Source organism: Diadema antillarum, unplaced genomic scaffold (genome assembly GCF_040938485.1).
Source record: "Diadema antillarum isolate AM-2024a unplaced genomic scaffold, OU_Dant_1.0 seq00001930_RagTag, whole genome shotgun sequence".
Lineage (NCBI taxonomy): Eukaryota > Metazoa > Echinodermata > Echinoidea > Diadematoida > Diadematidae > Diadema > Diadema antillarum.
In genome coordinates, this window is record NW_027272593.1 from 384,042 (window position 1) to 396,215 (window position 12,174).

Sequence of the window (12,174 nt, forward strand, 5' to 3'; positions counted from 1 at the left end):
GTTCACTCACGCGTAAAGTTTCCCTTTTTATTGACCTATTGAGTTTATAGCCAACTGAATTACCTTTAACATGGTATATAAAACACCAATATTAGCCATATAGTAAATGAGAAAGATGAACTCGAAAAAGTGTTTACTTTCTTTCTTTCTTTTTGCTGATTTTTTTTTACATTGAATTTTATGACCTGTGCTTATGTCAAATTCGAAATCAAAGTTGATTGAAATGGAGGGAACTGCTAAAATGAAAGGCTTGTACAGTAGATTCCAGTTTCCTCATTAAAAGTAACTGATTAATGAACTAGCACGCTAGGAAAATTGCTTGAGGGAAAAAAAAGCTTTTACTTCGTGTCGGAACTCGTGGGGCCTATCTGTCTAGTGTCAAACTCTTGGGGTGTATGACTAATGGGCTGTATGAGTCATGGACCTTTATTCAATGTCGATCTCGAACTGGGCAGAATGACTCATGGGTGCCGGTGTTGGGGAATGACTCCGTTCTTTTAAGGATTCCATATCTACGAAAAAATGCATCATTTATTACTTCATCGTTTGGTTCCCTCCGCGCTCTACTTCTTTTTCACGTTATCTCTCTCTCCTCTCCCATCTTCTTAACCTTCCCACTCCTCTCCTCTACCCAGAAAGACCTTTGTCAGGTCTACACTTGGTGGTGAACAATAAACTCCACACTTTTTGATACATTCGAAGAGTTTGTTTGCAAAAATCGATAAGTCCATATTTGTCAAATGGAAATATTTCCGTTTAAAGGTCAAGAAAAATAACGAGAATAATAAGAAAATTTTTTGCTTCTTTTGACCATAACTTCAAAAATATACCTTTATGTAGTGACCAATATATCATTTAAAAGGTATTATTTTCTTTTAACTTTATGACAGAGACCGTACTTCAAAATCTTCAAAAATGGACTTATCGGTTTTTGCAAACAAACTCTTCATTCGTTCCAACATGCAAACTACCGTGACTTCCTTCAACATATTCAAAAAACATCTCCAGACTCCTTTAGTTCTGTGTGAGATACATAAATGGATGACTTTGAATAATTGCATTTCAATGTTGCCTTTTTGATTTAGATTCAGATTCTTCTGTCATCCTGTTTGACTTATCAGCGCTTTAAAACTGTCTTCCTTCTGACCTTCATTTCTTTTTAAAATCTTCCCATAATATAATGTCATTCCCTTATGTACTCCCCCATATTTCGTTCAATAATTAACGTCAAGTCTGCCATAATTTCGTTTGTAATTATGCTTTTGATTTGTGTAAGTTTCTTGTTTAAAGATCTCCAGTCTGTGCGTATTTTTCCTGTCTTTTCCCTACCGTTAACCTCGAAAGAAATTCTAATTGAACACTTCCTTTACACGAACGACACAACGAAATTCTTCATGGTATTACTATTATGCTGTTTGCTGAAGAAGAACTTTTTCACTCCATTGCTTGATCAGAAAAGTGCCTATATTTCAGCATTTCTTATTCCAGTGGCCTTTCTTTCATCAAAACAGTACATTATCAATAGCGATTTTTCAATTTTTATCTGTCCCCATACACAGCTGTTTTGCACATTCCAGGAACAACCAGTCATAACAAGTGAGATGGCACTTTAGAGATAGGCTTTCTTACGATGTCATATTTAATGAAGTTAATGCCGATATAAGACAAGAGTAATATGAAGTATCAAAAGTATCAGAAGATATTTTGAGGGGTGTATATCAAAAGAAATCTAGCTTGTATTGGCAAACTGCTTGGTTCCCTATTAAAGGATCCCTCTCCCCCAGCTCATTTAACTCGTAAAGCGAAAACGACGCCCTCATGGTCCTGAATGTATCGCGGAAATTGGAGTCGGTAGAGGTAGTCGAAGTTGCCGTCCTCTACACCCTGGACTATGGCGCAATCAAGTTGACCTCCACGGTACTCTGGCGCGGTGTAAAGATACTGCTCCCGCATCACTATGACGATGACGCCACCTAGATGCAGAAGAGTGAAGGTGTCAATATGTTTCATCATTTTCTATATTATCTTATATATTTATAATTATTCTTTGTGTTACGTTGGTATATACTTTATATCATATTTCCAACGAATTGTAGGCCTTGGCATGAATAGAAAGTATATATTAGTGTAGCAGCCGATATCTCCTTACCGGGTTTCACGACGCGATGAAATTCTGGGAAGACGTCTTGATTTACATGAGAAGGTATAAATCCACCTACACAGAGGATGGCATCGAAGGTATCTGGGTAGAGAAATGATATCAATCTTGTTTATGGAAAAAGCTGTCATTTTTTTTTCGTGCTACATCACTTCATGGAGAATGAACACGTATATGGAAGTTACATTTTGATTGATTGATTATATTTCTGAATTTCTCTTTCACAATAGATGTAGTAGGCAGTCGATTGAACGAACTAATTGAGTCCAATATCATTAGAATTTTACAGTTAAAACAAATACACAGATAATTCGAATATCCAGTATATTCCACAATAAAATGAAAAATACCGGTAATGCAAAAATGAGTGTTTTCAATCTATATAATTATAATGCTGCATTTATACCATATTCCCTGGGGCCACTTCAGTCACGTTTCAGGCCACCGTGGACAAAAAGTTATAGGACGGTGAGTTGGCTCAGTCGGCAGCGCGAACTCGAGATTGGACTGAGCAATGTTGTGTGCAATCATACCATCCCCTCCATAACAAGAGGCAAAACACTCTGTCCCTCGGATATTACATAAAATGGGGGTCCTGTGTGCGAGAGAGTCACATCTCATGCACGTAAATGATCCCGCTTCATTCATTCATCGCAAAGAGCAGGGTGTTAAAGGCTTACATCCACCTGGACCAAATATGGAAGACCAGCTATTGCAATGAATATAGGTTATCCAGCCATCTTCTTCGATGGAAAATGAAACAAACAAACAAACAAACAAACAAACATTAGGCACTATATAGGCCTACAGACGAGCATAATACGGAGGGTTGGTTGACACCTTCGAGGAAAATAAACACAATATCGACTATATTGAAACTGATACATGAACATTTTATACGTTTTGTTTGTTGTGTATTGCTTTCTTGTTGGTTTACTTTTGCGGGACTATGTGAGAGCAGGATGTTTAACCCTATAAAGCCCAAGGGGGGGGGGGGTGAGGCACATCGTGCCCCTCCCCCACCATATTTTCGTTTGCCACTCCTACACCCATCACCTGATTTCAAACAAATTTGGTGACTTTTCCTAAAATCTTATTTCAAACATTATGATGTATAATCTAGCTATGTCCGATATTACTGGTTGCCAGTGCAACCGTAAACTGACAACCATGCTCGTCAGATTTTGCATGATTTTGTTCCAATTTCCTTAACAATAATGGGTGAAATGGGAGTTTTCTTGGCTGTAATTTTCTGAAGGACCAAATGGTAGAGTAATTATGGTTGTGAATTACCCTGTAATATTGTTCTTATTTCCTTTATTGTTTATCTGACATAGGGATCAAATAATGGATATAATAGAAATAATAAGAAATATAACAATTTTCCAAGGACTAAACTTTTATTCTGTATTATCTTCACACAAGCTTTGCCTGTAATATCATTTATCATATTATCAATCTGCAAACTCAAAATTTCAATATTTTGGAAATATGAAATATGATGTCAATATATGTATCCATTCTAAGCGATACATCTTAGGTTTCATATATTTCTTTATATTGTAATGAATAGCGCCCCTTATGGTGACCTTGAAAAATTTCGACTATAACAAATAGTGAAGATTGACTTGCTTTTCCTTTGTGGTAAATAGGAACATGATAGATATGAAATAAAACCATATATACTGGGAATAAAGAAATAAAAGGAAAAAGCGTGATTTTAGAGTATTTCCTATGTATTTCTTTATATGTTGGCAATTAGCGCCCTCAGTAGATGATCTTGAGAAATTTCTAATGTCGGGTTATGTAGAGTTTGAGTTGCTTTACGCATGTGCCAAATATGACGGTCATACATCATTAATAAATTGTGCCCCCCCCCCCCTTGGACCTGGAAGGAGTCAAAATAGCTTCGGCTATAGCTAGGGTTAACCCGGTAAAGCGGTCCCGCCTCACATCCAACTGGACCCCAAGGAAGACCAGCTTAGCATAGCTGAATAATATGGGCTATCTAGCCATCTTCTCAGACGGAAAATGAAGAAACAAAGACATGTGACAGGCAGCGTGATTGTCGTCGATGCCGTGTCAGATAATTGTTAACTGTCAAAAAAAAATGCCAAGACAGTCCCGCTGATTATGAAATATATTTTAGTTCATATTAAAACGGGGTGAACAGAACAAAGCATGACAGCATGATGCAGGCCGTAACAAAATTTGAAGTCGGCCAGTAGTGGGACTCAAAGGAAATATTGTGTATTAAAAGTACAGCCGAACCAGAAGCGTCTGACTTTTTGCTAGGCCTTACATGTTAACCGTGGCGAGGACAGGAACGAACAAGATCAGAATACGAAGGAAAATAAAAAACAAACAAACAGGAGAATAACCTATCAACCCACGGTGCACTATTCGTTTCGGGCAAACGTGGCTGTTGTGGCGGCCGGGAACAATAGTGTAAACGTAGGATTAAAGTCTTTTTGAAGTAAACTTAGCAGGCTGGGGGAGTGGGTATTGGACTCCAAGAAGAGGGAGCTTTAGCCTTTATAGAATTGAAGTTGACTTTTCTGTATGGTGCGCACGGTCTGGTGGAAAATTTGGAAACTTTTCAATCAAAAAAGTAAAAAACAAACAAACAAACAAACAAACAAACAAACAATAAACAATACAAAAAATGTCCAAGTTTGATACAGATACCGAAACCATGGTTATCTGTCTCATCTTGTGCCAGCGATTGCGTCTTCACTATGATTGTGTACCATAAGTCAGCGGAGATCAACTAGCGAGAGAGGTTGCGGGTATGTATCCCTCTCCCATACTGAAGAACTTTTGCATTTTACAATTGAAATTTAACGTTCAGTTGTGCATTTTGTTGGGCTAATTTGTTTGTTTGTTAGGTAGTTTCTTTGCATGAAAGAAAAATATTATTCAGAGGGGTAAAGGTTCAGGTGCGAGTTTTTTCACTTTGTCTCCCTCTACAAATTAAACTTGTTAAGATCGCAACTGCTGATCTGTAAATTAACAAACATGTCGGTAAAAAGAAACCAGTGGGACTCGAACCTCTCATCTACTGCTTTCCGGGCAGCGACACTACCACCAGGCTGTCCCTGGTTGCCGGCAGTGACGCGATGAACATGGAACAAATACCCAAGCTCCGAAATCCCGACATTGTTATGTTAAGTAGTCCAAGGCTGACAAGGCATATGAAATGAAAGAAATATATTATTCATAGGGGTGAACACGTGGTGAAGGCTCAGGTGCGAGTTTCTTCACTTTGTCTCCCTCTACAAATTAGATTTGTTAAGATCGAACTGCTGATCTGTAAATTAATAAATTCGAGTCCCACTGGTTCCTTTTTTCCGACATGTTTGTTAATTTACATATCAGCAGTTGCGATCTTTACAAATTTAAATTGTAGAGGGAGACAAAGTGAAGAAACTCGCACCTGAACCTTATTACCCCTCTGAATAATATCTTTCTTTCATGTCATGTGCCTTGTCCACCTTGGACTTCCTAACATAACAATGTCGGAATTTCGGAGCTTGGGTATTTGTTCCATGTTCATCGTGTCCCTGTCGGCAACCAGGGACAGCCTGGTGGTAGTGTCGCTGCCCGGAAAGCAGTAGATGACAGGTTCAAGTTCAAGTTCATATTTATTCGTTTTTTCCACAATATATAACACAAACATAAATCTCACTTTCTTAAGCGACAAAATCAACGCATACAATTGTACAGAGAAAACAACAATAATAGCAAAAAAAAATAGTTGCTAAGATAACGAAAGTGAAATAGTTTTCAATATATGCACTGTGTGAAAAAAAACGGAGGGACCAACTAAAAAGACAGAGCTTGTAGAGTGTGGGCCCCTCTTTTATTAGAAGTCCGATGTAAATATTGAATTGAAAACAGCAAAAAAAAAAAAAAAAATCCGCACAAAAAGTTCGTCACAAAAAAAGTTTGGCAGCCCACTGAGAGACAGACGAACAAACAGTTATACATAAAACAACAACAAACAGAGTAATTAATTTGTGACAGGACTGGGACAGCAACAAGACTACTTGTAGGAGGAAAAACAAGAAAAAAAACTGACTTGACGACACAAGAGGAAACAAGACTATAGCGTGATAAAGAGGTAACAAAATAGACAGGAATATGCAACACAGATGACGATCCTCGGAGGTTTGAGGAAGAAAGAGAAGAAGAAAAAAGAATATAGAACAAACCCTGCAACTGCGAAGTATAGGTTAAAGAAAATCTTATAATCAAGGCTTGAGCAATAGTTACAGTAATAAAGAGAACGGCAATGCCGATATTGCGGATGAGTAACAAAGTAAGCCTATAAACTAATCTGATTCTGCGAGTCGTCATCTGGTCATTATAAGATTGTAAAAGAAAAGACTTTAATCTCCTTTTAAATGAGTATATAGACGGAGGAGATTTTAAATCATGATTCAGGGAATTCCAATAATTTGGTCCAGTGTAAATAAGTGTATTCTTTGCTAAAATCGTTTGAAGAAATGGTAAATGAATCTCGTTAGAACGTCTGGTGGGGTAATTATAGAATGATTGATTTTTTTGAAACATAAAATCAAAGATGGGTGGGAGTAAATTGTTATCATACATATACATAAATTGACCTAAGTTAAATAAGAATAATTCGTTGATTTTCAGTAGCCTATAACAGTCAAACAATGCATTTGTATGTGAACGTGTAGGAGAATTAGAAATGATACGGAGGGCTTTCTTTTGCAATAATAACACTCTATTCAGCAATGTCTGATGAGTATTGCCCCAAGCTAAAATTCCATAATTAAGGTAAGGGAGTATCAACGAGGAGTATAACACTAGTAGGGTCTTTTCAGGAATATAAAATTTCAGTCTATTCATAACACCTATATTGCGAGAAATAATTTTGCAGATATCATCTATATGTATTTTCCAAGAAAGTTTATTATCTACAAAAATACCAAGAAATTTAGAATATGACACACTTTCTAAATTACAATCATTCAGAACTATTTCTGAGTTCAAAGAATCAACAGTATTGCTGAAAAGCATATATTTTGTTTTTTTGAACATTCAAAGATAACTTGTTGGCTCTGACCCAGTTGGTCACTTTTTTCAATTCCGTATTTACTTGTTGAACTAGAACATCGATATCGTTATGGGCAAGAAAAACACTGGTATCATCAGCAAAGTGTAGGCTATAAAAGAAAGTAGCTCTGTAACAGAGGAAAAATCATTGATATAAATGTTCGAAGCCCACTGGTTCCTTTTTTCCATGTTTGTTAATTTACAGATCAGCAGTTGTGATCTAACAAATTTAGTTTGTTTGCTAGTTTGTTTGTTTTTGTTTTTGTTTTAGCTATCAAAAACGTGAGAAACGCAAATATTCAGAGAGAATGAGAGTAATAAACTGTAATAAAGGGTCGTGGAATCTGCGATAAACAGTCGGGCATTATGTAAGTGTTACATGCGAATATTATTATGCATAGAGGAACACGTAATCTCCTTACACATGAGGATTTTTTTTTTTTCATTTTTAGAATTGACATTCAACGATGTGGTGCATATCTATTTTGGAATACATTTGTATTTAGAAAGTGTTTAATACAAAATGTAAGAAAATGAATCTCTACTAAATTTCTTTCTTACCGTCATTGAAAGGTAACTTGTCCTTCATGATGTCGCATTTATGCAAACTGTCGAACAGACCAGTGCGTTCGGCAAGCTCCAAAGATTTCTCAGATATATCCACGCCCGTGATGGTCTTATTGATGCCCATTTTTTTCACCTGTAAACCATAATAAAAAAAGAACCAGTTGCGTGCACATTCATCGCAGACTACATGAAATTTATGTTTTTTGCGCCTGAGCTAACTCTATTGGTATTTGTGAATTTGAATTTGTGAATTTGTGAATTTTATTGACTCTTTCTCGGGGTAAGAGAGTACAAACAGAATATAAATAACGGTATGACAAACCATTGAATGAAATGCTTGTAGATTACACATAATGACACAAGATATGTTGAAGATTACTGTAGAAAGTGTATATGAGAACACAAAAATAAGTAAAATGAAAAAAAACCCGCAATAATACACAGACAATATACTTGTAAATCAGAATAGTACAAATTCAACAAAGAAAGGTGCCTCACTAATCTACTGTCACGTGTACGTGTAGGTCCAACTGTTGTTGAACCATCTCTGGTGCTTGAGCGATTCTCTTTTTCAGAGTTTTTTTTTTTTTCTTTCAGCAAATTGGGACATGCTAAGAAGATTAAATCTTGCTAGGTTTTTTCAGTTATCTCTGGTATCAAAAAGCTCTGTCATGTGCAAGGCACTTGGAAACCTGAACTTGGTTAACTTTTGGGACAGATACAGACGTCTCTCCCTTTGAAAATAAGGGCAAACAAAAATATAGTGAAACTTATCGCCTATATAAGTGAGATGACAAGCAGAGTGTGCACTGCATATCACAATGCCATTGTTTACAGGTAGTTTATGCGATCTGCACCGAAACTTACAAAAAGTCACGGCATCAGATTTATTTAGGGTGATGAAATGATTTTCAAATACATGGTAGCTTTTGGCAGGGTCTGTTTGGTCATTTCCTCGAAAAGCATGCGACATGAATTAAAGCTCATTGCGTGTGAGGCTGCATGCATGTTTCATCGCCCTGTCAGAATAAGACATTATAACCAAATCGATGTGCTATATTCTTGATCGCGGCTTTTCATTTACTCTTTAATTTTGATTTCAACAATGATTGTGTTTTTTTTTTTTCCCTACGTCGTTACCACGGCCACATTTCTGATTTAAAGGAATAACCTGTAAGCTTCAAAATTATAAATAATTTATCAAACATGGACTATTCTAGTCCATTTAAAAATTGATTGAAATGATAGGGATTTTTTTCATGATGCAGTTTCATGAATAAAGGGAGAACGGGGGAGCACTCAGACGTGATCTGCAAGGCATAATATAGTCCAGAAAAAACTGATAATAGTGTCTCGATTTCAGACTCCTTCTAAGCCATCAAATTTTGACAGTATTCAGGTACAGAAAAGATTACTCTCCTGGGGTAAGACAAACTTTAAAAATAAAAAAGGTCCTTCAACTGAATGACATTAAATTGTTTGGTCCAGAGAATTCTAAGTCCGCCATACACTTTTAGTGGGTTTCGAGCAGGGTGGCTGCGAAGAGTCTGGCACTTAATTCCCCATACAGTCCAGTCCCTGCACTGGTGCATGAAGCATTCTGCCTGCTACCGGCTAACCATTTGAAAAATGCTTGATTTGATTACATTGAAGCTTTGAAACAACTTATAACTCAAAAAGTATACAACATTAGGCCTTGAGATCTTAGAAAATTTGAGGGACATGTCTTTTTAAAAGCTGTACCAAGCTTAATCCTAATCCGAGTAGTCCTTCCTATAGTGGTTGCTACGGAGATTCGATCCAATCTTTTGTCCCCCAGACAACAGGACACGGTTCTGCGCTTCTGAATGGTCACAGTTCTTTGGAGCCCGTTTTCTCCACTGTTCTGCTTACCCTGTCTGACATCCCCAATTTCTCATTGTATTTTCAAAGGGTTTGCTTTGTTCATACAAGGTGTGTTATATATCATTTTAAAGCTTAGAATCTCAGCTTTTTGATTATGTGGGAATCTAAAAAATAAACATTTCCAACTTGTTGGTCGTTTTGTCGTGGTGGGTCACACTTGTTAACTCTGGGTAAGGGGAGGTGTATAGTGGGTTGATATAACAGTGCCTTCCTAAATAAGGAAACAAGTCAGAAGGAGTCTGGACAAATAGAAAGAGTGCCCCCATGCTATAGCCTAGGTGTTCACCCTTACAAAAGTAATTTTCGGCGCAAATGTGGTGGCTCTTACCTAAAAATTTATGTCTATTGTTTTCCCTTTTGTTTGTCATCGCACACTCAGCATGCTTCGTCAAAGAGATAGAAGTGTATAATCACTTTACCTCTCTTGCAGCTTGTCCAGTTCCACATGGGCAGTCAAGTATCTTGGACCCCTCGTCTGGTAGTAGTTCCAAAAGCTTTTCAGCTCCAACCCGGGGGCCGTTGTACCCAGCCTTGTTGTTGTCCTTGTTTTCCAGATAAAGAAAGACATGCGTCGCCGAATAAAAGCAAAATGATCTCACTGTCTCTGAATATAGACTATGAGCTCAAAGCATTTCTCTCTTTGGTAAATAGACATTCTTACAGTGCATACCGGTTATAGGTATGATATGAATTCTCGTTATCAGAAATTGAAAATTCGGTTCCCAATATCATCATCTATAATATATCATTATGTACTTTACTGTTTGGCTATAACGAAATTTCGATGTGGGACGCATGGAATGCATGATTTGAGGATAAGCGTTCCTTGCAGACGGTACTGAATAAGACGAACTTCGGGGTAATGTTAAAAGATTCAAAGTGTTAGATATGTAAAACTCTTAGATAAAAACAGGGAGTTCAGCCGTTCATTTTCTGTCTCCTTGGAAGACTAGTCCTAATTGAGACGACTTTATACGCTTGCAAAAGTCAAAATAGTCGGAAAAATAGATTCTCATCGCGTGGGATTATCGGTAAACATGTACCACAAATGACTACTTTTCACGAAACTGGTTTTGATAAATAACTTATTTAAGTTTTACAAAGTATACAGGTTTATGATAATTTCGTGTAACCGACAGTACATCTTCTGCCGTTGCAAATTCAAAATACACTATATTTAACCTAGGTCTATCAGAGGGAATGCTGCACCATATTTATAATTCTATTACATAACACTCGTACAAGTAGACGAGGGTTAGCATATTCCACGTGTTCAGGCAGTGCATCACACAAAGGAAATTCAAAGTAGTTAAGATTCCAGTGTGTGGAGTGTGAGGTGTTCACGGCTATATAGTCCATGGGCCAAGACTCGAAAAATGGGTTGTTGGTACTATCTGAGGTGGCACAACCTTTTTGGTGTCAGTTTGTTTGTCGGGCATAGATATGCTTATCAAGGTATGATAGCATTTCCAAATGAGTAGCTTAGTCATAATAAATGAATTTTAACCAATTTGGTCTCATTTTTATATCCCTTTACTTCTGAATCGAAACTAAACCGCTATACAAAGAAGAGCGCTGCCTTCTGTATGTCCACAGGTGTTCTGTTGTAAACGCGGTGCGTTTAGTCTTTATTCAAGGCAGCGAAGGGAATATCCAAAGGGTTATGATGTCCACAGCTGTCACGCGGTGCGCTTAGTCTTTATCTAGACCAATGTTCCTCTTAAAAGGGATTATCTATACTGTTTTTATACTACCCTATCAACAAATACATCAGTTTTAAACAAAAATCACTCTGTTCATTTACAATATCATTCATTATAATGTATCGTAGTGTACCGGTACATTGTTTTTGCATTATCTTATATTGTTGGCGGGAAATAAAGCGACATTGGCGTGGTATCAGCGTTTTCACCGTAGCGTTTTCGCCGGAAAAAGATAAATAATTGAAAGATACGGTAAAATTCACGAGGAATTGCTTTTGTTGTTGTTGTTTTTAGATAAAGGATATACACTGTATCATACGCTTTGGATATTCCCTTCGCCGTCTAGAATAAAGACTAAGCGCTGTGGACATCATAACCTTTGGATATTCCCTTCGCTGCCTTGAATAAAGACTAAGCGCATCGCGTTTACAACAGAACACCTGTGAACATACCATAGAGCTGCATTTTACAGCTCTATGGAACATACAGAAGACAGTGCTCTTCTTTGTATAGCGGTTAGTTTCGATTCAGAAGTATAGGGATATAACAACGAGACCAAATTGGTTAAAAATTCATTTACTATGACTAAGCTACTCATTTGGAAATGCTATCATAGCTTGATAAGCATATCTATGCCCGACGAACAAAATGACACCAAAAAGGTTTTGCCACCTCAGATGGTACCAATATCTGGCCTGGCCCATGGACTAATAAAGGAGTGTGTTTGTAAGGAGTGTTCATCTTTTTCATGTGTGA

General features: G+C 37.2%; 1 protein-coding gene across 1 annotated transcript; it reads right to left on the reverse strand.

Annotated features, from left to right (window-relative positions):
- Positions 1 to 1,470: 1,470 nt before the first annotated feature.
- LOC139713249 (methyltransferase-like protein 27) lies at positions 1,471 to 10,977 on the reverse strand. The gene is made up of 4 exons (XM_071624994.1): positions 10,945 to 10,977; positions 10,135 to 10,257; positions 7,805 to 7,943; positions 1,471 to 1,973 (listed from the first exon to the last, which is right to left on the reverse strand). Exons 1-4 carry the CDS (start codon positions 10,975 to 10,977, stop codon positions 1,786 to 1,788), a joined length of 483 nt encoding a protein of 160 aa, XP_071481095.1. The 3' UTR covers positions 1,471 to 1,785.
- Positions 10,978 to 12,174: the final 1,197 nt, after the last annotated feature.

Excerpts from the sequence above, each read along its gene's own strand:
- LOC139713249 (XM_071624994.1), bottom strand. The coding sequence starts at position 10,977 with ATGCTAACCCTCGTCTACTTGTACGAGTGTTAT. Across the intron at positions 7,944-10,134 it reads CTGGACAAGCTGCAAGAGAG|GTGAAAAAAATGGGCATCAA; the intron begins GTAAAGTGATTA and ends TATGGTTTACAG. Across the intron at positions 1,974-7,804 it reads CAAGTTACCTTTCAATGACG|GTGGCGTCATCGTCATAGTG; the intron begins GTAAGAAAGAAA and ends TTCTGCATCTAG.